Source organism: Rhea americana, unplaced genomic scaffold, assembly GCF_003343005.1.
Source record: "Rhea americana isolate MKP2758 unplaced genomic scaffold, rheAme1 scaffold_111, whole genome shotgun sequence".
Taxonomy (NCBI): domain Eukaryota; kingdom Metazoa; phylum Chordata; class Aves; order Rheiformes; family Rheidae; genus Rhea; species Rhea americana.
The window spans coordinates 1,668,948-1,693,191 of record NW_028185162.1 but is presented as its reverse complement, the minus strand read 5'-3'; the positions used below and the strand labels follow the sequence as shown (position 1 = coordinate 1,693,191).

The window sequence follows — 24,244 nt, the reverse complement described above, 5'->3', positions numbered from 1 at the left end:
GGCTGGTGAAGTCAATGGCAAAGCGGCTGCTTGTAAGGCTCTGGTGTCGGGATTAGAGCGCTGATCCTGCAAAATGTGTAACCACATTCTTAAATGTAAATATGTGAGCAGTTACATTGATTTCAGTGGGACTATTCCTTCCCTGAAATTAAATACATGCTCAACAGCTTTGCTGAGCAGGACCTAAACGAGTGAACATTATAAGTCTTTGTCCCATTGCTTACAGGAAATATTTGAAGTTCCGTAAGATTTTCCTCAAAAGCCTTATTCTGAGTTTTTCAGCTTACCAAATTCAGTCTGAAGTACAAAGATGGGTCTGCTATCTTCCAGGAGAGAGGAGTGATGGATTTATTTTTATGCTGCATTACACTAGATTTTGGTACAACTCCACTGATGTTGGAACAATGAACAGTAGGCTAAATTCTGACTTGTATCCAGAACAGTTTTGCAGAAGCCAGAGTAATTGTATTATTCTTATTTAATACTTAATTATCTCTGTAGGTGCTCAAGATACTTCATAGCACCTAAAACAGTCCTTGCCCTAAAAAGCATGCAGTCAAATCTAAGATTAGAAATGACAGCATAGTAAGGGGCTGGACCTGAAGAGATAGCAAGGTTCTTGTTCAGCTAGATCCTTAAACGTTCATCTGTCTCCAAGTTCAGTTAATTGGTTAAGCACTTTTCTGACCCAAAGTCAGAGCGATTGCTGTAGACCTGCACTTCAGATGCTAGCGCATGTTCCTGAAAAACCTGTTGTTGCTTTTTTTAATGCACCATTTGTCCTGCATAGATACTCACACACACACATACTAGACCTTTAGTAAGTATGATTTCACTTCTGTGGAATTATGCCAGTTTGGACTGGTTAAAGTTTTGGGCCATTGTTATAATGCCAAAAATGATTTACGAGTGGGATGGAATGTGTATGCATTAATGTCCATGTGTGTCTCCCTGAGAGACATGGCCCATGTGGTTCCTATGCTGCCTTTTATTTTCTTCTACTCTCAGCGCTATGTTCATTCCTACACATCTCTCTTTTCATGCTTTGAAGTCCGTAACTCTTCATCAGTTTGCAGTAGCTTGAGATCTGATTCCTGGACTTCAGGCATGTATGATAGATTCAGGGAAATCAGACCTGATCAGCCTCACTTTATTGCCATCTGTAGAGATTTTTTTTTCCAGCATACATYCCAATTACAGTTGCAGCTATACAGAACTTCACTGATTTTACCAGGGCTCTGAAAGAGGGCATCAGGCTCTGAAGCAACCAKCTGCCTCAGTGGCCAGGATTTACTGCTAGTTTCTTCTCTGTTTTCTCAAGGAGTGTGGTTCTCTTTCTGCTTCTTCAGGATGCCTTGTCCATTTAAAATCTCTTTAGTGTGTGCGTGATGTTCATTATTTAGAAGTACATTGGAAAACCCCTTCAGCTCTAGCTTGCTGTGAGTGCCGTCCAATTGTATCCCAACTGCCTACTCTGCTTATCTACTGCATTATTTCTGTGAAAGCAAAAGCCCTGCGTGGAACAGATGCTTGGAATGGTATTGGGATCCAATTACTGCACTTTTCCAATCTTACATCTATTGTCTAAACTTGGAGCAGACATATTTTTATTCCATGGTGACACTATATAAAGAGACAATTGGCATTGTGTTTGCTGGCTGACTAGTTGGCAGAGAAGGGGMGGAAGGAGCAGCAGCAGCATGGTAGGTTTTATTTTTTCCCATGGCTGTCTGTTTACCTCTCTGTCTGTCTCTCTTTCTTTCTGACCATGACCATCCTAGCAGAGCAGTAATAATCACATTGGACCCCATGAAATATCATATTTAGTATCACATTCAKAATGAAGATATAGCCCATAGAGTGAGCTGCAAGCTTCAAAGGACTTTTGTGCAACAGTTTAACAAATGCAGAAAGTAGGGAAAAAGATGACAGTCTTGATTTATGCAACGTAGATGCACTTGCTAAAGGGAAGAGCTCATGCCTCTCTTTCCAGAACGAATCCAGTGGAGCAGCAGTGACTGGCACTGCTGGTATTAACTAGCCCTAAGGTCTAGTATAGCTTGACAAGGAGTGAGGGAAAGGGATATCTCTGTAATTGTAACTACATTGCTCTCAAGATGGGGGGAGAAGTAGGAAGTACTGCAGAGATTCCTGTCTTGYTTTTAGCTTCCTGGCTTTTAGCTCGGGGACTCAGATGCCACCTCGGCATCAAGGTGCACTCGGAGTCATTCCAAAGAGCAAAGAATCCCTGCCTAAGGGGCGGCAGGCAGATCTGGCTCTGCAAACTCAGAGGAATTACTACAACAATATTCAAAAAAAAAAAAAAAGCTGGTGATTTCAGCTGTCTCCTCATTTTTCTCCTATTCACAGGTCCTTTTCAGGCTGTCTTAATATAATACTACCCAGTGGCTCCCTTAGGCTATGCATTATTTGATTCCGGAGGATACTGGAGAGGAAGCTGTGTGTGAAAAGCTTTCTCAAAGCTTAGTTTAAACCTGATCCCATTTAAACAGGTGATGAATGTGATCCAAGTGCTGTTCTGAGCAGGATAAAAGCATGTTCAAAGTCGTTTCTGAAACCCATGCACAAAACTAGGTTCCGATTTCCACCTGTGCAAGCCTTATGTAAAGTTTCTCACTGAACACGAGCCACTAATCGTGTTCTTCACCACCGTTTTAGAGACGAACAGTGTCTGTGCTGATTCTGCCTCTTCAGTTGTGGATTTACAGGTTTTCCTTTAATCGGCTTCACTAAAGTCTAAGCCAGCCCTTTTGGGGGCTGCTGAGGGGAGAGTGCTGGGTCTTTCTTTTTCCTTTCCTTTCCTCTTTATTTTTATTTGCCAGTTCCTTTCCCTCCTATTTGGTGACATGACACACTACACTGCTTGACGTTCTAAAATATTTCAGCACATTCTGTAGCCAAACTGCGTAAGTTAGGAGATGTGAAACTATAGCAAAAGGCTCTATTTGGTCTCCCTGCTCCCAGTTCAAGTGACGATTCTCTGTGGTGGTTCATTTCATTGTGCCTTTTGTTTTGGGAAAATATCTTCTGAGATACCTTACTGTACAGGGACACATGAAGCAGATTTAAAATGGGAAGGAAAAAATAGTCTTAATGAAAGAAAGCTGAAGAATATCTTTACATAGGAAGTGATCATTTTTTATTAATCAGAGGGAAATGTATATGTAATTATGCTAGATGAAGTCTGTGGGGAGGTTTTTTTCTCTCTTTATGATGTCTTAAGGGATTTATAAATATTACAGAGGTTTTATAGCATCATAATATTTCAGATGTGCAGTAAAGCTACTTTCAAAGGATTAGTGCAGACAAAGCAGCATAGTAAAAAATAATTACAAGTCAGCCAGTGCTACTAGGATCTGACATACAGGGCTGATGAGAATGAGAGAGGCAGGGTTCAGGGAGATAATTTTTCTAGAGCGCAGACCACACAAGTGCTGCGGGATGGAATCCTGAGCACTGCGGCTCCGCGGCTCTCCGTTAATTCCAGGGAATTTCAGCAAAGTTGGGTCTGCGGTGTCTCTACATGCACGATGCTGCTGGAGTGAAGGAAGGAAGAAAGGTGAAAGACAGGAGAGGGAGGCCTTTTTCATATCCCCAAACATCCCTGTGTTTATTCAGTTCCAGTGACACCTTGTAGCAAATTCTGCAGGCTGAAGGGAACTCTGTACCCAAAAATAGATCGCTTTCTAATCGAATGTGGTTTGCAGCCTGTGTAACTGCCTGGAATGTACCACCTGTACTGAACAAAGTACTGACCTCAGTGGAGCCAGGCTGATTTCACTAGCTGAAAATGTGGCCTGCTGCTTCACTGCTGAACTAGCTGTGTACACATGTGCACATGCATGCCTATGTGTGCRTACATGAGTGTGTGTGTGTGAGCACAGAGGACTGTGTGGGTGGACGGGGCTGTTTGTTCACGTGAAACAGGAGGGTATGTATATGCTAGAGAAAAAAAAATTGTTGGGTGAGGAAAGCAGTTAGTGAATGTTGGGTCACGGAGGTTAAGCAATCTGCGGTTGGAGAGGTTATCTGCCGTTCATAGATAAGTACTGGGAGGTAGTACATGCTCTCAGTGTAGCTGTGCATGAGGAGAAAAGGAGACCGTGGCTGGGAAAAGACATTATGTGGGACAAAGGAGAATGTGTTTGTGTACATGAGCTTGAAGCAAGGAAGATGCAGTCCAACAGATTTTTGTATCTAGCAGGGATCAAAGGTGTGTGTGTTTGTGTGCGGGTGTGGGAGGCTGGGACTACATATGAAATGGAGTGAGGATGAGAGGGGAGGGATCTGTTTGTGAGCGCAGAGTGGGTAATAAAAAGATCTTGTGTTCCTCACTTCTGATAATGTGGGTTTTTATTTGAACGATCTGAGGCTGTTGCCTGTTTGAAATGCAAATTGTGCCCTTAGAGAAGTTTCTGTTGCTTTCTCCTCTAGACTCTTCCCTGAAAGGCAAGCACTTGGGTTGGCCATATTCTGCTCACCTGTCCCAAAAGGACTTAAGCCATGCTATGGGATCTTTGTACAGATGAAATGTAAAATATCTCAATAGAGCAAACTCATGTGGCGGTAACAACAAAAAATCTCTTCAACACTGCAGAAATCTCTTGGATGAGCCTGAGATGTAACTTTTAATTCAGAAGCTGGATTCAGTAAAAACCAAAATTCAAAGACAGGGAGCATCAGTCTTGAGATCCCAGAATAGGTATAAAACAAAGAGAAGGTGTATTGGTTGAAAAAGTAATAGTAACTCAGAGCTGACATGGTACTGTGGATCACAGTGGTGGACAGAACAAGATGATGGATGATTCTGTTTTTTCTGTAGCCACTGATGTAGTTGCAAAGGAAGGAAGTATAAAATGTTAAAGAGTGTAGTCAAAGCTGGTAGCATCTTAGGCCTACATTACCCCAGATTGAATGAATGAGTCAGGGTAAAAGACAACCAAAGCAGCCTCTTAATAGTGTACTTCACTCTTTTTCTCTAAAGAACTCCTTCCCAGGAGACCTGCTTATCCACTGGTGGAAAGATTTTGTGTCCTTTTCAGTTAAAGAACAGAAAATGCACAGTAAGTTGTTGAGCAGGGAGGGGTTTCTGCTTGTGTTTTAACTTTGTCAGCAATATCACACTGTGTCATCTTTATTTTATTTAGCCTATTTTCTGAGCATTTTAGGACATGGAGGACCAAACTGGGGACTGACCTCCCCAAAAGACAATGTCTACGTGAATATCATGAGGCAACCAAGATACAGCTCATGGTCAAATTACTGCCTATTTTGCCTGACTGTCCATGGAGACATTCTTGCTCTGCAAAAAAGGCTTCGTAGGAGTCAGCTGCTTTGTACTTGCAGCAAGGCAGAAGCACGTGCCTGAGCAGTCAGTGCAGAGTAGCTAACATCTCATGCAGTTGTACCTTTGCTGTCTGGCAGCAGCTCATCTGTATTAGCACTGCTTTCTGGGATGTCTGAGAAATTCACTGAAGGAGCTAACTGGTTCTTATCTCTGATGTCATGAACCTACTCTAGCCCCAGACTTTTTTAAGTTTATCAGGGTAAACAAGGGCTTATGTTCTGAAGTAAGGATCCATGCCCTATTCTTGTACTCCCAGACTCTCTGAAACTACCGGACAGGAGAAATGTAAAGAGTCTCAGTGAAGGAAACACAACTCAAAGCAAATGCCTGGCTCAGTAGAGCTGTCTTGGGACCAGGAAAAAAAAGAAAAAAAAAAAAAAAAAAAACAAGCAAAGAGACCATTTAAAACTCAGGCTAATTGAGAGAGCACTAACACTGGTAAGACAAATGAGTGATGTGCAACAAGCCTGCAGTTTCTCTTCTAAAGTGAAGTGTTGTTCTGTTCACAATGGGATGATTAATACACTCAGGCAGGAATATTAATAGACTTGTTCAGTTGTTGCAACATTCTTCCCACTGCTGTGCTACCGAGGCCTTGGAATCCGAGCCCAGGGGACCCCCAGCTCTTCAGCCTCTTCTGGCACCTTTTGTACGTCAGTCTGAGAGCACACATTGTAAAGATAGAGTAACTATCTTTGCAAAGTGCAACTAGCTACCCTTCACATTTTACAAATAGTGAAATCAAGACAGAGAATAGTGATGTCTCAGTCCCCTCTTTGCCTTTCTGTAGGTCACYTACTACATACTCGACAGGTCTCAGTTTAGAACCCGTGTGTTTGCTCAATTCTGTGTTGCCCTTTTTGCTAGGTAACTCTTTCAGAGAGATACTCCTGAGTCAGAATCCTGTTTCTGTTCATTAAAGAACTCTGGAGAGTTTAGATCTGTCAGCCAGCAGCTCAGACATGTTTCTAGTCTCCCAGAGCTGCCTTTGTGTTTGACTTACCCATTAGAAAGGCAGTGACAATATTCCTGCTCCACCTCCTTATTGCTCATCCTTACTTGCCATCTCAGCTCCCTATCTACTAGTCATGCAAAATCAAGTCCCAGTTTCTTTCTCTAATTACGGATTTCATATTTTTTTAGAACAGTCAAATTATGTTCCCAGTACTGCAACTACAAAAAGACAAGCAACTGATGATCCAGAATGCTGGATACCTTTGACGCCAACAGGCTTAGCTTGAAACTGGTGATGGAAACCCATTCCCACCCAACAGCTGTTCGCTGGCCCCTGTGAAATGCACTGGTGGTCTTAGTCCCATTCCACAAGTGACCAGATAGATCATAAATAGGATCTGCACTCAGAGCTTCAGCAGAAAAACTAAAGATAGAATGAGCCACATGGGCACCGATGTCCTTTATCATCCCTGGAGATTACGGACGAAGAGTAACCACAACAAGTATCGTGCTGGAATGAAGTTGTCCTAGTACGGTGATTGTTCTCTGGATAAATAGGCTTCAAACTCTTCTGCTTAGAATAGAACGTCACTAACTTTAAGAAACTTTTGGGTGGTGGTTGTTGCTGCTGATGATCTGTTTCTAATAGACTATGAGCCACAGCTTTTGTGTTTGTCTGACCCTTCCTTACCGCTGTAATCCCTGTTTAAAGTGTTACTGCATAGGGAACCCATCAAGCTCTGTTGAGGAAGAATGTGCGTATTGCCAGTGTTTGGCATATAAAGTTCACAAAACCTGGAGCTGGCGCACACTCTCTTTCCTTATGGTGTTAATCTTAAAAGATGCAAATTGTTAACTAGCATGGAAAATTTTTACCATGTTGAATATCACTGGTATATTTGGCCACAGCAGAACAGAGTATGAGAACAGGAAAGCATATACTTTGCCTTCATAACGATCACTACAAGATCACAGGAGAACCAGTTCTGCTGCTGCACCCGAAAAAGCTGAGGCCAGCCCTGTGCCGTGTGGTCCGTTCCCCTAGACAGCTCGCAATACATTCCACTGGGTCACATCTGCTTTCTTTTTACCTCAGGGAACAAATACATTGTAAATACGTAGGATTGTCCTTAATATTTCCATTCAATCTGGAAGTGTTGAAAGCCTCCACCAGGCACCTCACGATACATGGAAGGCTGCCCATTGCTGCTCAAAATAACACTTATTTCATGTGTAGGAGGAGGAGGGAATCTCTTTATTCCAAAATCAATATTTCCACATTCATTAAATATTCCATTTATTCACTTTTTTCCATGCCTCCAATGGCATCTTATCCTTATTTTTATCCTCACTACAAATACTTTTTTTTCCATTTGTATTCCTATTTCCAGATTTTAGTTCTTTGCATTGACCGACTGGAGATTGACAGGCATGCAGGGTGGGCATGTGGGTGAATGTCTACCATAGCCCTAATTTTCAACCTGGGATCTACAATAGGATGGCTAAGTGCGGAAATCTGCCTGGCAAATTAAATTGATCAGACAGTGTATGCTTCTAACAGAATCAAGTGGGAATATTTCCTTGAGCTGCTCTGCTCCTCAGGATATTTGAAATCAGTATTGAATTTGAGCCTTCACAGGCTTTTTTATTTTGATGAAAGGAGACAGTAGAAGTTACCTTCTGTTTCATGCAGAATAGCCCAAACTGAATAAAACTAATTTTCCATGACATGAGAACCAGGTGGGACTGTGATAATGAAGTTTAAAAGTAGAAATGATACAGAAAAAAAAAATCTATCTGGAAGGGAACTCAGGAGACCTTGTAGCCTGTTGTCCTGCCCCAAATAAGGATAATGCTGTGGTTAAAACATTTCTGTAACCCACAGGAATCACCAGTTYGATTCCTTACTGCAAAACAAAAACTCTGTTGTCTTAGGCAAACTGATTGGGCCCTTATTCAGAGGTATATAATTATGCCTACTTCTGATTCATTTTTAGTGGACATTGGATTTTTCAGTATAATCACAGCTCTCTCCCCAATCTTTCTGTGCCTTAGCCTTCAGACTATAGCCTGGTGATAAAAGCCTGGCCTTCTGTTTATTGAAAATAATGTAGTTATCTAGGCTAGTAAGGCAATGTAGTGTATTATCAGGGCTTGGTGCAAGAATATAGACTTTCCTCCAAGTGCAGAAGGCATTCCTGCCTAGGAAGAATCTGTTCAATCAGTGTTGGTCCAAATAGAATAGACTTCTAAACATTTCTGCGTCACCAGGAAAAGATATAATTTCCCATTATAGCTCCCTAGCTGAATCTTCATGCAGTGCCTCATTTTGAGCCTGGCTACCTACCCCTGCGCGAGAGGAGTTCTCATAGCCACTTACCTGAATTACTTGTATTTCTTGAGAACTGCAGGTATGGGAATTTCAGCCTACATCTCCAAGTGAGACTATAAGCTTGTGTCACTCCTCCGCTAGCAGAGAGCTCAGCAAAGTCAGTGCAGCAAGGGAAGCAGACTCCTATGTCAAAGGCTCTGGCAGAGGCTTTCCCCAGGGAGCATGCAGTGGCCCAGCTGCGATTCTCAGCATCATACTTTGGGTCCCACATTGCTTTCTAAGCAGCACAGTGATGAGCTGTCCTTGTTTCTCTGAGCTGCCAGGTTCTAGTCTAGAGCAAGGCAATGGCAGAAACTCTTAATGAGAGATTAATCTGTAAATAAACCAGCATTTTTATATGCCATACACACACACACACACACACACACACACATATATATATATGTTGAAGAATAAAAAATTCATCATGACAAAACACAATCCTCCTGTATTATTTGACTGTATATATTCTACCTTCAGTTAAAGATGGAATTTGTTTTCATGGGTTCTTAACAAACAAGCTAATACATACTTGACCTTATATTACAGGCTCCGAAAAAGGCAAAGAAGAGGGTAGAAGGTGGTTCCAATGTATTCTCTATGTTTGAACAAACCCAGATCCAGGAGTTCAAAGAGGTTAGTCACTATTCTGCTGTTCGCTATAGTGTCCCATCACTGCTAATGGATAACACAGGTTTTGTCTGTAATCTTTATTCGATCCTCCGTCTGCTTTAATAGAATACACAGTTGTTCTCTGAATCATCTCTGTGGTTTTGGCTGGTATATCATTTTCCTTGTGTGTTTGTTTGTTCTTTCCTTCATTCTTTCATTCCTTCATTCTGTCYCTCCCTAACTCTCCTGTTTCAAACCCTAGGCTTATTTAAAAAGACCCAAAGACCCTAAGGTCAACAAAAAATAAAATTATTATCTCATCTACTTTAGCCCTGATTCAGGAAAACACTTGCGCACATGTTTAAAGTTAAGTTTAAGTGGTATTTTAATAAGAATAGTCTTAAGTGCTCAAGTGGTGTCCTGAATAGAGCTGCTTTATTGAACCAGGACTTTAATTAGTGGACTGTTCCACAATAGGAATAGAAAATATTCTTCTGTGCCCTACTAACACTGCCCACAAACTAGAAACAAACACACTGAGAGGCCCTCAGCCTGCTTGCTCCTTGAATGCCCATAAAAGAAAACAGCATGCTGAGGTTAACTAAGTAAGCATCTTTTAGCCCCCAAAGAATTTGATATTACTGGACATTGTGGATTCTTTCATCAGTTACCTGTGAGGAGGCTAAACTAATGGGCTGGTGTAAAAGCTGATACATAATTAAAGAAASGTAATTTGTTTGATGAGCTTACACTCTTGTTCTGATTCTGAAATGTCCATGAGGCCATCATAGTTTCCATTGGTTTGTCGTTATAATTTTTCTCCATTTTTGTTAACTCTTTGTTATTGCATTTTCAGCTATTGGTTAGTTATGACTGGTCACATAAGCACACATAAACACRCACGTATCCAAGGTAAAATCCAATGTGATAAATAGGTATTGTAAATTTTGTACACCTGGCTTTCAACTTTTCATGAGGATTCCCASCAGTAAAGCTCAATGGTGAATGAGACTAAAAACCCATACAAAGGATTGTAAATATGGCTCAAGTAAATTAATTGAGATTGCTGACCTTTTCCACAGAGTTAACAGGCACGTGTTTAATACTCTTCTCCCAGCTCCCATCTGAATCCTATGAACTTCCAGTTTTATTTTCTCCAAGGAATACTGTCAAGACCTAGCTTCAAAAATAAATACTGGTCAGAATGCTACTTTTGAACTACTTTAAATAAGATAGCCTTTGGAACATTTCTAGGGGGACAGTGGCAGAATGATGGCAATGTCTTGAAAACCAAGAGCTCAAGTGATGCTGCATTAAAAAAAAAAATGTATACTTGGGGGAAAAGTATTTCTTCATTTTGGTTGAAAAGTTGGTTTTGATCAGAACAGTTTCATCCAGAGATTTCAACGAGCTCACTAGAAAATGTTTCAGCATTGTAGTGATTATGTTATTTTTAAGTTCACTACTCTAAAGCTCTAAAGCTCTTCCTTTCTTCTGTGAACTTGCAGGGCTCTACTTTGGTCTTCATATTTCTGTCTGTTTTGCTTCCAAATTCTGAGGATGCTTAATCATCCCATAAAGCAAGTTTCCCAAAAAGGAATGAAAGCAACTCTAAAGAGTTAGGCTTAATTTTTCTATTAGGTGATGGCTTGGCAGGTAAATGAAGGGTTATGAGCATGTATGCTGCAAGTAATCACATGGGCAAACTGAAATGTGAGCAGTAAGGCTTTATAAGAAACTAGAGGTAAAATTACAGGAAGATGTGTTAATATAATATGGTCATGGAAAGAAGTATACCCTGTAGATTTTAAAACTCCRCAAGTTACTGTAGTTGCAATGGACTGGCTGCATTCTCATGGGAATGTTGTCTTTCATAATAATCCTGAAGTAAAATGTTTCCTGGTCGTTGTAAAGATACACTCTGATATTGATGTACATGTCAGACAGATAACCATCTTCAGAGACATGACTGGTTCTACTAATATTCCTCATAGTATGTTCAGGGGAATTTCAGGTCATTAAAATCTTTCAAAATCAATGAAACATGAAAAGTGTGATGGCAGCAAATAGACAGACATGCAAATAAGTAGAGAGACGGTTAGTGAGCTGGATAAATAATGGGTAGAGCACATAAATTCTGTGTTGGCTGAAAATAGAAAAAAAGTTGAATCAAAATCAAAAGTTGAATTTTATCTGACAAGAAGTATTTAAGGTCAGCACATTAAGGTCATTCAGAGCACAATTAGTAGCGTCTAAAGGACACAACTTATTGGAAAGGGAAACAAACTTTGAATAAATAATACCATGAAACCTAAATTTCTGTGTACTCTTTTAAATTCAGCTTTCCTTCTGTGAAGCATTGTTTTAAGGTCAAGAAGAAACTGAATTTAGGTTAATAGTAGAGAGATATCTACAGTAATTAAATGCTTTACAGAATATGATAGATGACCAAAGGACTGGAATGTGGGAAAGGTACAAAACACACAGAGTAACCCGTGACTAGAGCTTCCCTAGTTCAAACTTTTAAGGGTTAAGGCCTGAATGGCTCAAGCTGCCAGTGTTGGCTTCAGACCAGCTCCACGCTGCACTGAGCATTAATTTAGTAAGAAGAGGTTTGGGAGGGTTTAATTAAGCTCCTGGCCAAGATACAGTAATATGTTGAAAGTGAGGAAAGTACAATAATGTGGCATGATGTGGACGAATCAAAGGATGTTAAATATTCTTCCTTGCAGTATCGATTTACTGCCCCTTGGACAGGTATGTGTGACTGTAGCACTGTCCAGTGCAACATGGCATTGACAGTAAATTGCCCCTTTTCTTCCAACAGGCTTTTACCATCATGGATCAGAACAGAGATGGCTTTATTGACAAAGCAGACTTGAGAGACACATTTGCTGCACTAGGTAAACTGATAATAATAATWAAATAATGAAAAGTGCAGTTAAATTTCAAGCACATAAGAAAGATTTAGATTAGAATTGGAGTGGGGGGATTCAAGAGATATGCAGGAAGCAAAAGGAAACCTGTTCAATTTTATCTTCCTCCTTCATAGTGGTTGCTATCTTGACAGCATACCTCCAGCTGAAAAGTCTATCAAGCAGCCTCTTTCAGAAACTAAATGAAGGTCCTTCTGGGCCTCACGGGTGGGTKCTACAGAGCTGTGTGCCTGGCAACTCTCCAGAGGCACTGATCCCTCTCCTTCAACCATTTCATAAAAAGCCCACCCAAGTAGGGGTCTGTRCCAGGCATTTCTGATTTGCCTCTGAATCCAGGCTTCACAAGCTGTACCTTTTTCATCTAGGAGCCATGCAATAGCTACCAATTAACGTTCCTGTCATGGACTAGCTGCCCCTCTGCCCACACCAAAGTAGGAAGACTTCATGTGAGGTTCTGTGCTGTTGTGCCTTGATGTGGGGTGGAATGTGCATGTCATAAGATTAAGTATTGTGCATTGCGTGTACATCACAGTTCTGCCAACATCRGCAGATTAAAGAAAATCTTCCCAAGTGAAGGAAAAGTCAAAATGCTCATGATCCCAAACTTYGAGCTGTATCCTTGTTGCAACATTCGAGGCTTGAACAGTGATGTAGGCATTTGGGCTTTGGCCATCTGGATCTTATTAAAAAGAGCTTGATAAGAATCTTTAGTGCTCCCTGGGGTGGAATCAGGCTCCAGCAGAGTCAGTGCAAAGAGCAGCAGCTCCTGAGCTCTTTATTGTGACAATGAGGTTTTCAAACTTTGGCCTGTAGCTACTGCTATCCTGAAGTATTTATTTCTTAAGGCCAAGTTCTGGTATCCTTCCCATTCAGTGAAATCCTTGAATGCCTATGAAGTAAAGTCACAGCAAATTACCACTCAGTTTGAGTGGGGGTGCCAGGATCTAAGCTCTCATCAATAGTCCAGCACAATGATGGGGAAGAGATAGGATTACTGAGCTCATCCATCTGTTCTCTRCTCACAAAGACATCTTAATATACAAGAGGGCAAAAACAGAGACATTGGATCCACTTCAGTCACTTTGAGCTCTGCAATTAATATCACTGGGGCTAGTATTTCACCTGAGGTTAAAAAAAAACACACAGAGACACAGACACAGACACACACACAGACACACACACAAACCATAGCAATTTATTTGGAAGTGGCCTCTTCTTTTGTCCGGGTCTTTTGGCCTGGTCTGTATTACTTATCCTTCCTACTCCTTTGCTCACTATTTGATCTTAGAGCCAATTCTGCCAGTTTGTTTTACATCACAGTGTTCTGGAGTTGTGTTCTGCCATGCTATTAGCAAAGCTGCACAGGGCCTTGAGTTCACCAGTGGGAGGAGGTAAATGGGAATCATTTTTTTGAAACACAATTTGTGATTTATTATGAAAAATGATCTCTGCTGCAGGTCGTCTGAATGTCAAGAATGAAGAGCTAGAAGACATGGTGAAGGAGGCGCCAGGTCCCATTAACTTCACTGTCTTCCTTACTATGTTTGGGGAAAAGCTGAAAGGTAAGTACCTTTGGGGGGTTGGAGAGGTATCTGTCAAAGATCCTCAGCACTGAAATATCTCAGCACCTTGCAAATTATAATAATATATCCACAGAAAAATGCTCAGAGGCAAGGAGTGATCTCCATTTCTGCAGACAGAGCTAAGGTATGAAAAGGCTAAGGGACAGTCTAGAGTACAATTCAAAGATGCGATTTCAGCTTGCATARGCTAACATGAAAGTGGCACATTCAAGTCCAGAAAGTAATGAAATCATGGCAGCCCGGAGTCCAGTGCAGATGAGTTATTCACYATCTACAGGTCCCTAGTCTGAAGTCCTTGTTGCTCATGGTATACTGGTATCACTACGAGGGTTAGCTGTTTAAAGCTATCTTCAGTGTCTATGAATAAATCTTTTGGCACTCTTTTGGCTTGTTATGCAAACTTGACCTCTGCACCTTCCTTGTAATTACAAGGCATGAAGGAGCTCTAGGAGCAGCATGGACTTCCCTCTTTTTCTGGGTTAATTGTAACCCAAAGCCCCTGCCCTGGCCTGACTTGGGGTCAATAATAATTTTGCCAAGGGCTTCAGCTGGATGAAGATTTGATGGTATAATTCCTAATTAGTGGATAAATTAGGCTGATTTAATTTCAGTGGATTTCAACAGAACAATAAGGAAGAGGAATTTGGTCCATTGCCACACAATATATAGGAATTACTGTAAGAACTTCAGAAAACACTGGTACTAAATTATTTGTGGAAGCTAGTAATTTAGTCTTATCTCTCATACTGTACATGGCTGAAAACTGCAAGAGAAGAAGTGTGAGGCCAAGAGGAACCTCTAATCATCTTTCTGTATGCATTAAAGACTGGTGAAAGCCTTGACCTTCAGAGCAAGGTAGTTTGCCTCTCTCTGCTGCTTTCAGGCTTTAGCCAAGCACATCCCAGAAGTCCATTAAAGTAACTAACATGATTTGGTTCTCTCCTCCCCCTCCTTTTTTTTCTTGGGGGTAGCAATTATACTGATACAAATAAAATGAACAGAAAAATGGAAAAAAAAACCCTCTCATCTTCTTAAAAGAAAAACATGTATTGCTACTGGGCTCAAGTTTTATACTGAGCACAATTTCAATGAAATATTCTTTACCCTTAGAATAGAAAGTAGAGAGGTCTGAAAGGAAGAACTAATATAACTGGTAAATGATGTCCTCAAAGAAATACACGACTGCTAAGGAATACAGCCTGTCTGGGAAGTGTAAGAGCTGATGGAGAAGGCCCTAGACAGACATGGAGGAGGGGATGCTGTTACCCAAACACTGGAGTGTCCTGATCATAGTGGTACCTGCACCTTTATATTCCAGATATTGTCTTGCACAGCAGATAATGACTGTCTCCATATGTGAMTATTTCTGGTGGAGAGACCTGCTACACATTCCTGCTGTCTATTCACAATGCTTGTGATCGCACAGCGCGTGAAAGCAAGCTCTTCTTCCTTTCCCTCTTTTCTTTTCTGTCTCTTGTAATTGCTGAAGCTGGCAGAGAGTCCAGCCCTGCCAATTGTGTGGCTTAAAACCAGAGCCAGCACAGGAGGGTGAATGGTGAAGCATACCCCTCTTGTCTGCAGGTTTCCTGTTGGCTACTAGCAGAGGAGGAGGTTTTTTAAATTTCCATTTGGTGAAGGGAAAATCGCAGCTGTGCTTGTCATGCCCTTCTGGTTGGGTTTGTCATGCAAAGGAAGCAGAGCCAAAAGACTGCACATTCCCAATCAAAACTAATTGGGATGAAGAGCCTTTGTAGTGCAATTMGAAAAGGAGAAGGGGCTAGAGGAAGTGGATATGGCAATTTTGCAACACTTTTTATTAGCTAAGTACCACTCAGAGAATTTGGTGAAAGGTGCTTTCTAAGTAAAATTTGTTGTGCTATAATTGATTTCTGTCATAAAGGGGAAGCTGGGATTTTCGGGACGAGCTTTAGCTTTGTGTATCGAGATTATGATGCCAGATGAACAGCTAACAAAACTCAGTTTATGTTAATGCCAACCACATGGAGCTGTTTCTACAGGGAGTCAGAATAATACAATTTGTACAGAAAACAGAGATGCCGCACATCAAAGAAACCACTTTATTTACCAGCTAATCAATAAAGAATGCTTGTTGCATTGCTTCTCTTCAAAGCCAAAGTCCAAGGATATGACAGAGTAGAAAATGTAAAACACAGTAAGGAAAAAAAAAATCCCTCACACAGTGGTGACTACTTAAAATGCAGCCCCTTCCTTGGAGCTGGAAGTAGTTTCTTTTCATGGGACAATCAAAACACTCATTAAATACCAGAGCTTGTTGTATTGATCACATATTCATTGCAGTTTGATCACATTGCCTGCAGTTTGGCAGAATACACATGGTCAGAGTGTGACAAGAAGGAAGCCGTATTTGGGGTTATTGACCACTATATCTGCTAAGATACAGCTACTAATCCTTGAGGAATCTTTTAAATAAAAGGACTGGGAAGGTGTCAGGAGTGCATATAGCAATTAGGGCAGGCAGCCCTGCCTGGGTTCTATTCTGGTTCCATCTCGGTCAAACTTTGGAACAGAAACACAATAGTATTGACATTCTCAGAATACTTATCCTCTTTTATAATTACATTTTCAAAATTTCAGCATCCCAGGTAGCTTCATTTGTGCATGGCTCAGGTAACCTGTTTGTAAACTTGATTTCTTACAGTTAGGAATAATGATTTGTATTATGGTACCATAATGTTGTGAAATACTAAAGATTAGTCAGAAATGGAGTGTATAGGGTATACTTCAGTGTGGATAGAAACCGACTATAAGTTAGAATACTCAGAATTTGCAGTATTACAGAATACTCAGAAACTCTAGTCAAGATTAAGACACTGTGAAAGCTAGTCTCTGAATAATTTTTTTCCAGTGTAAATAGATGGGACAGATAAAGGATGGAAGAAAAGGAAGACTATCACTATCATTTTATTGCTGGGAACAGAGGAGCAATGAAGTTAAAGTCATACCAAAAATCTGTGCTCAGCTATGAGCAGAAGCAAAATCTTGGAGCCATAATCTAGTGCTTTAAACCATCCTGTTTCTGTAAGTAACACTTAATGAAGAGATCCTTAAGTGGAAGTGCACTACAGAACGTAAGTGCAAATCACCATTTTACATTGATCATCCTGTTTCCATTGCATTCCACTGACATTTTGATTTTATGATGAGCTCCGTTCCCTTTAGAGCAGGGAAATAACCTCTTCTCTATATTGTGAAGAACAAGTAACATAAAAAAGTGTTTTTACAAGAAATGTACAGTAAAGGATTAAAGGAAGCCAGTCAGGGAAACAGTTTGTTATATTTTCATTTCTGAAAGCCACTAATCCTCTGGGTACTGATATTGGAGACCAGTTCCTGGAAGTTTTCTCTCCTGCAGACATAGAATAGATATGAGTTATTATTTTTAAGCTTCTGAGCATTGAACTATTCACCTCTATTGTTTATCTGACATGACAAATGCTGCCGCCTCAAGAAACCTTTGTCTTCAAACCTACAACTGCAGAATTCGCCATTTTGCTCTGTTTTCAAGTGAACGCAATTGCCTAGCAAGTATGTGGCAGCTATAGAGATATACCCTGGCTTCTAAATTATATTTCATTAATTTTAGGCACGGACCCAGAAGAAACCATTCTGAATGCTTTTAAGATTTTCGACCCAGAAGGAAAAGGCCACATAAAGGCAGACTAGTAAGTTTATTTCAAATCTTTTAAATAATAATAATAATAATTTTACAGTTTAAAAGACCATTTAAAAGCTATATTTTTTACAGTATTGTAAGAGGCAGATGAACTGGCAGACAGAGAAGCATTTAGCTTTGCAAGCCAGAGTTAAAAGACTAGACTATTGTATGAATGTATTTGTATACCAAAAAGAGAAGTTATTGTCTTCAGACATTGCAAGAGGCAACGGAAATATAATCASATGTAGGCCATTAGATAGCCTTTTTTGAAGGTCTGGATATAAATCAACACACGACTCTTTGTAGATTAACTCCATATGTAAAATTAAAATGCATGTCTGGTGCCTAACTCTGAGAGTGCTTGACTAAAATGAGAAGGCTAGTCCCCTTTTTTAAAAAGTGATCAATTTAATTAACTCTGGAACATGGTTTTAGCAAGGACATTTCCCTTGTTATGTGTTGCAGCCTTCTGCATCTAGAGAATAATTTACTGTAAATTTTGGTAGATACTGTGGATGCCAAATCAAGTATTACTATTAATAATAGGACAATTATTATCAGTATAGCTCCCTAACCTATTTTTAMAGTAAAGAGGCAGCATCTAATTTGTATTCATAACTTGTTACACCAACAAAGCACGGTAAAAGGACTTTAACTGCTAATCATACAAACTTAAATCCTCATTWTGCTGCCAGAGTGGTGTATGCAGGGTAAATGAGATAAATGGTATCAAATCAGGGCAATGGATGAGGTTTGACCTGTGACTCCAGTGAAATGCTTTATGTGCCTAGATATATGCATGTGCTCTTAAATTTCTTGATGAATTTGGTGTCTGCACTTTTCGTGCAGCAGCCGGTCYGGATAAGTTTTATAAAGCACAGTATGTAGAGTTAGCTAATTAGGGAACTATGAGTTACAAAACAGTATGTGCATCAAGGGATTCTGCTGATGTTGTGATAAATGAACCCTAAGTCTGTCACCAGAACCTCTGAGGTCGAGTTTTCCGGGATGTTATCTGCAATTATTGATGTCTTATGCAAGTAAGATAAAAATAGTAAATACAGGTACAATATTTCCTTCCACTACCAATATGCATTTCAATGACAGTGGCTCTTCAGTTCCTGGCTGGTATGAGAGTCCCATCCTGGTAGGCAATATGCAAACAAAAACCAGGAAGCAGTCTTTCACTGAAGAACTTCCAACTTAATTAAATCAAGACTCAATAGGTGGATGGCGCAAACAGTTGGAAGGAGCTGAGGGTTAACATTCCTCATATTTGTTGGGGGTAGAGTAGCGTAGGGAGGGGAGGTAACATTATCCACATAGCTTGGGAAGAAGAGTCAGAGAAGTACATCAGAAGTGACTCAAGACAATCAGAGTAAAATTTATCCTGTTACCAAACCGGCCAGATCACACGGCAGTGAAATCACAACCATGAAATACAACCTTCTAATGATACAAGAACCACGAAATGTTTTATTTTCTGCCACTATCTGTAACAATTTGCTGCATACAAAATCTGCAGCTTACCACTCTATGTCCAGTTCTAAATTCCTTGCATGCCGGAAGCCCACTGAAGCCAGTTGGAGTTTGGGGAAAATTAGGAATGCAGAATCAGACTCTAAAATGAAGATGAGAGAGAAATACTTATTCTTACTTGATGGAAAAGGTCAACCTTTTCCCCACCCCCACAGCACTGCTAGCATTAGACAATTGTTTTAGTTCATCACCACAACAGAGCATAATGTTTACTTATTAGACCCGAGGGTAATGTTGATCATTACAGAACAAACCATTAAATCAATTCCGTGAATGTCTTTGAGGTTTAACTTCTATTCATATGCTTCCAAAATTTAGACATTTGAAGGTTTTGAAATAATTTTTATATTGGCTCATGCAGCCCTTTCAATTTGACTGTTAATGTTAATAAATAATATTTCTCCATATTAAAAAATCCTGGAATATTTCTTTCCAAAACCAGCCACGCTGACCTTTTAATCAGAACTTCTTTTTATGTTCATGGAGTTAACATCCTTCTGGGGATTTTTATGTCTCTTCCCTCTGCGTGTTTTCACCTCTAGTCTGGAAATGACTCACTTAGTCCATCTGATGGTAGTTGGGATGAAGTCTTCTAACCTTTCCAGAAGCTCCAGGAGTTTATAGCTTACTTCCAAATTTGATGACAGACTTTGTTTCTCTGCGTCATTATACCACACATAAACTCCTTCCTATAGCATGATGTCAAAAAGAGAAAATGCTTTAGGTTCAATTCTCAGCTGGTGTAAACTGGCATAGCTTTTGGAAAGGTTAGATGATTCAGTGCTAAACACCATTCATTCATTGGATAAAGTGAGTCAGGCCAACATCAACTGTGGCTAATGCTGATGCCAATAAAACTTTGCAGATTCGTACCAGATGAATATGGGGCCCAAGGAGTTTAAATGTATTCTAGACCTTTGGAAATCAGTTTGGCTGAGCTAGTGGAGTTTCTCATCATAGGTGTAGAACACTTCTCATTAAAAATCAACTGGTTTTCTCCAAGACAGCTCTGTGTGAGGCTCAATCCTAGGGGAAAAGCAAAGTGCCCAGAGATTTCACAGATTATTTTAAAAAATATTTAAAAAATACAAGATGGCAACAAAATGTTTGTAACTGTAGAAGCAACTGATGTTAGCCAGGACAAGAAGCAGCATTTTGACACCCACATCAAAACAAATCAGTATTCTTTTTTGCTCAGAAGACTTTTTTTTTTTTTTTTTTTTTTTTTTTTTTTTTTGAGGAACAGTCTTCAAAAAGAAAAAAAAAAGATACACATAAAAAAGAAGAAAGTACATAATCTAGCTTTGGAAATTGCAAGTGTTCATTTCCCTATAAAATAAATAATGGAAAATGTGCATTGGTCCTTAATTCAGTCCTTCTTCCTTGTGAGTGTGCCAGAGTCTACTGGGCTATGCATCAGAAGTTTATAATTAGACATTTGATCTTTTTTTCCTCCTAAATACTTCAAACATGTGAATAGAAGACACATAGCACCCAGATCTCTTTTTAATTCAGTCCTGTTTGTGATGAAGTTTATTTGTGACTTCTGACAAAATTGCTGTAAGTGCTTCCTTCTATTCACCAAGCTCCTTCCTGTATCACACTTCCTATTTACATTTGTTAATGCTGTTTGTCCCAGTGCACATACACCCAATAATCAATTTATGCTGATGAGAATGATCTCTGTAGCTCTTGCAACCACAGATCATCAGAGAATTCCGCTTCAAAAACTGCAGTCACATAACAAATGACCTGGGTAAGAAGACAAACCCAGCAATGTGAGAGAAAGGGCTGGAGAAAGACTTTGCTAAGCAAAGAGCATGGGAAAGTAATGCAGGGAAAATATGTACTGTAGCTTGAGCTCTGTCTATGAATTCAGAGTATTTCCCCAAGCTTACATGAATATTTTCACTCTTGTCCTTTCTGGTAAGGTCTTTATTTGTTACCCAGAAACTTCCTTTTCCAGTTTTCCCTTTCTGCCCTTCCAAATGAGCACTTCGTATCAGTAAGAAAGAGATTCAGAAGTACGTATGCCTCTTATGCAAATTGAGATATATCTTTGTTTTAGCCTTTTAGTGAAAAAACAATATGTGTGTTAGAGATATGAGGAAGTACAGCTGTAACTCTGCCATCAAAACTACATTTTTATCTGTATGACTTGTTTCACTCRAGAAGCCTGTTGTATGAGAGCAGAAAGGGAAACCGCTTTACTATTTTGCCTGAATATCTGCATGCATATTAGGTGAATTTTGCTCATATAAAGGTGTTCCTGTGTAGGCATGATTTCTATTATAAACAGCTATTTTAAAATATTCACTTTAAAAAGTAGAAAGAGCTATTTTCAGAAGAGCTACTGCACTCCCCTCACTGCCAGTTTCCCCCCCCAAAGCAGCCTTTTTCAAAGCTACTGAAATAGGTTTCTTTAGTTGTTTCAGCTTTTGTTTTTGTCCATCAGATGGTACATTTGTTATCACTGATTTGTAATCTGTTTTACTGATCTAGAAAAAAAATTGATAACATACAAATACCTCTGGCAATAACAAAAAGAGACAACCTCTCTGCCTCTTCAGTGTGAACRCAAATTATTTAGGATTAATAGAAGAGTTTTTCTACAGGAAGGGGAAATTATCAGTGCAAGTGAAAGRGGTGTTAATGTGGTATTTGTGAGTTCATATTGGCAGGTGTTTTAGCATATGGCAAATATTCTGCCCTCAGTACATGAGTAACTGGGTGAAATATAAAGGTATTTTATCTAGAGGAGGTTAGACTAGAAGCAGTAATCATTTTTTCCTGACTTTTCTATTCACCTATAAACTTCGGTAAAAAAATCACACACTCATCTGACTTCCCACTACCAGTTTGAAAACAGAGGGTAAATCAGCGGAGGGTCTCTCCCCAAAATTTTCTCTTTGATGTAATTGCATGGGCTGCAGATTGTGTGTGGGATAAGGTCCTTGTTACAGTTCTGTAACTCCAGATCAAGACATTGTACCATGAAATACAACGGGTCTCACGCAGTTTTACAGTCTCYTCTGGGAACGCCTGCATGCAAATAAAGGGATTCTCAGATGATGATTCGGAATAGCTGCTGGAGGTCTCTTTCAAGTCCTCTTTCTCATTTCATGCTCTGTTCCTTTCATCCTCAGATTTTACAGAAAATATTCTCTCTTTTGGCTTTGTTAAGTGATCCAAACTTTAAACAGCAAGTGAGAAAACCTACCATTTTAGGTTAAGATAAGCATACAAAATTGCTGTATTACAATTAGAGTAATAACCTTAAACAATTTTAAACCTCTACAAAATGTCACAAAAGCAAAATAAGTTGGCAGAGCGAGGCATTGACACTGATGGGTGTCCACAGAAAATCTCTTACAATATCATGTAAGGATTAACAGCTCTAATTTATGCGGTCACACATATTTTCTTTCATGCAACTTCAGGAGGGATCTTGCCATCTGAATTGTCGTGTGCCATTATCGCCCTTTAATCAGGTTATTTCGTTTTATTTGAACAGCATCAAAGAAATGCTTATGACACAGGCAGACCGGTTCAGTCAAGAAGAGGTAAGGACCTTCTGCCTTATTCAAAATAGGAATAAATCTCTAGCAACTATTCAGCAATAAGCATTTGCCCCTYTTTAAATGCATGAGTTCGGCTCAAGTCTAGACTGTGAGAAGGTTGATGCCAGCTCTAGCAATTAGGAACAATTCAAAGTATCTCTTCTGAATAGTTCCATGGTTAAATCGAAGTCACACAGATTCTTTGGATTTCCATCCAAGTGTGAGCATGGCCTATCTCTTGCCGTCCTTTCCTGTGGTGAGCCGGACAAGGAATTTACTAGAGTTCACATGCATTTGGGCAGGGATTGTGATCTGGTTCCCATTTCTCGTGGGAGTTATTTTGTTTGAAATCTGCAGTGAGTTCTGAATTGAGGTGCTGACTTGGGCTGTGTGAGATGGAGCATGGACTCTGCTGCCCGGGAGGAGTTTAGAGGGACTTTGTTTCTAGAAGAGGAGGTTCAGAGTGGAGTTTGTTCATGGCAGGAACAGGCTGCAGAGCTGATGGGAATACGTTATTTGATCAGGGCTTACCTGGACTTTAGGCAGAGGGTTTCTTTGACAGGGAACTTTTCTGGACTCTAACAGGACTATGTTAACTAGTTATGTCCTGATTTCTATTTCAGTTTTATTGAAACTGGGGGAAAAATCTTTAATGTTAGTTAAAGGATCAGGGCAGAAGGATCAGATCAGCTGAACTGGGTAGAACATGTAAAGCMGTGCATGTTGCTGTTCCACAGTCCCATGTTTGTAATGCTTATCTCCTGTTTGCTTGGCAGATTGACCAGATGTTTGCTGCTTTCCCTCCAGATGTCTCTGGTAATCTTGACTATAAGAACCTCTGTTACGTTATCACCCATGGTGAGGAGAAAGACTAAGAGGAAAGAGATGAACTTCTCCTGTGATGAGCCAACACACTAAATTATTTCATAGCGCTTTTGTGTGCAAGACAAAGGAATAAACATTCAGTATGTGAAGCAATGTGGTCATCAGAAGAGAATTAATAAAACAATTGAAATTAGATTAAAGTTATTTAATGCTCCTGTTTTTATAAAAGTTGAAAATGCCAATTTTGTGAGTTTTTCCCATCCTTTTTTTCCTGTTGGTGGTTTGAAATGGAATTTTCTTGATGAACTGGTGCTTTCGTGATTTATTGACAGTCCTAATGTTCACCAGATGGCCCATTGGACGCTGCAGTGTTGCTTAACCTCTTGTCTTTTATACATAAGCTCCATGTGCTAATTGAGAAATCTTCTTATTGCACCAGGAAGAGCACTTTGTAAGTAGAATTCTGTTCCATTTCACAGCCCCCAGCAATGAAAGTGTAAATAAAACAATCTTAGGATCCTGCGAAAATGCAAGATGCCTTCTCTGTCTTAGTGTTGTGCTCAGTTTCAGAAGTCACTTGGCTCATTTGCTTTGGTGCAATTGAAAATAGTGGAACGTTCCTATTTTCTTGTAACAGAATTACCCAGGCTCTATTAGAAACCTGTAATAGTGATTTTCCTCCCTTCAGAGATATGTAAGTGTAAGGAAGTCCCATGAAGTAACAATAGCACCTAGTTTTTTTCACTAGCTGGTCATGATCCTTGTTTTACAGATGTGGGACATGCTGAAGGGATGTGTT

At 39.9% G+C, this 24,244-nt stretch overlaps 1 protein-coding gene across 1 annotated transcript; it reads left to right on the top strand.

Moving 5' to 3' along the window:
• Nucleotides 1–1,600: 1,600 nt before the first annotated feature.
• MYL10 (myosin light chain 10) lies at nucleotides 1,601–23,649 on the top strand. The gene is made up of 7 exons (XM_085315233.1): nucleotides 1,601–1,703; nucleotides 9,243–9,329; nucleotides 12,133–12,208; nucleotides 13,699–13,803; nucleotides 17,450–17,528; nucleotides 22,575–22,623; nucleotides 23,397–23,649. Exons 1-7 carry the CDS (start codon nucleotides 1,701–1,703, stop codon nucleotides 23,493–23,495), a joined length of 498 nt encoding a protein of 165 aa, XP_085171359.1. The 5' UTR covers nucleotides 1,601–1,700; the 3' UTR covers nucleotides 23,496–23,649.
• Nucleotides 23,650–24,244: the final 595 nt, after the last annotated feature.

Coding starts and splice junctions, on each gene's coding strand:
- MYL10 (XM_085315233.1), top strand. Junction 13,804..17,449: donor GTTTGGGGAAAAGCTGAAAG/GTAAGTACCTTT, acceptor CATTAATTTTAG/GCACGGACCCAGAAGAAACC. Junction 22,624..23,396: donor ACCGGTTCAGTCAAGAAGAG/GTAAGGACCTTC, acceptor TTTGCTTGGCAG/ATTGACCAGATGTTTGCTGC.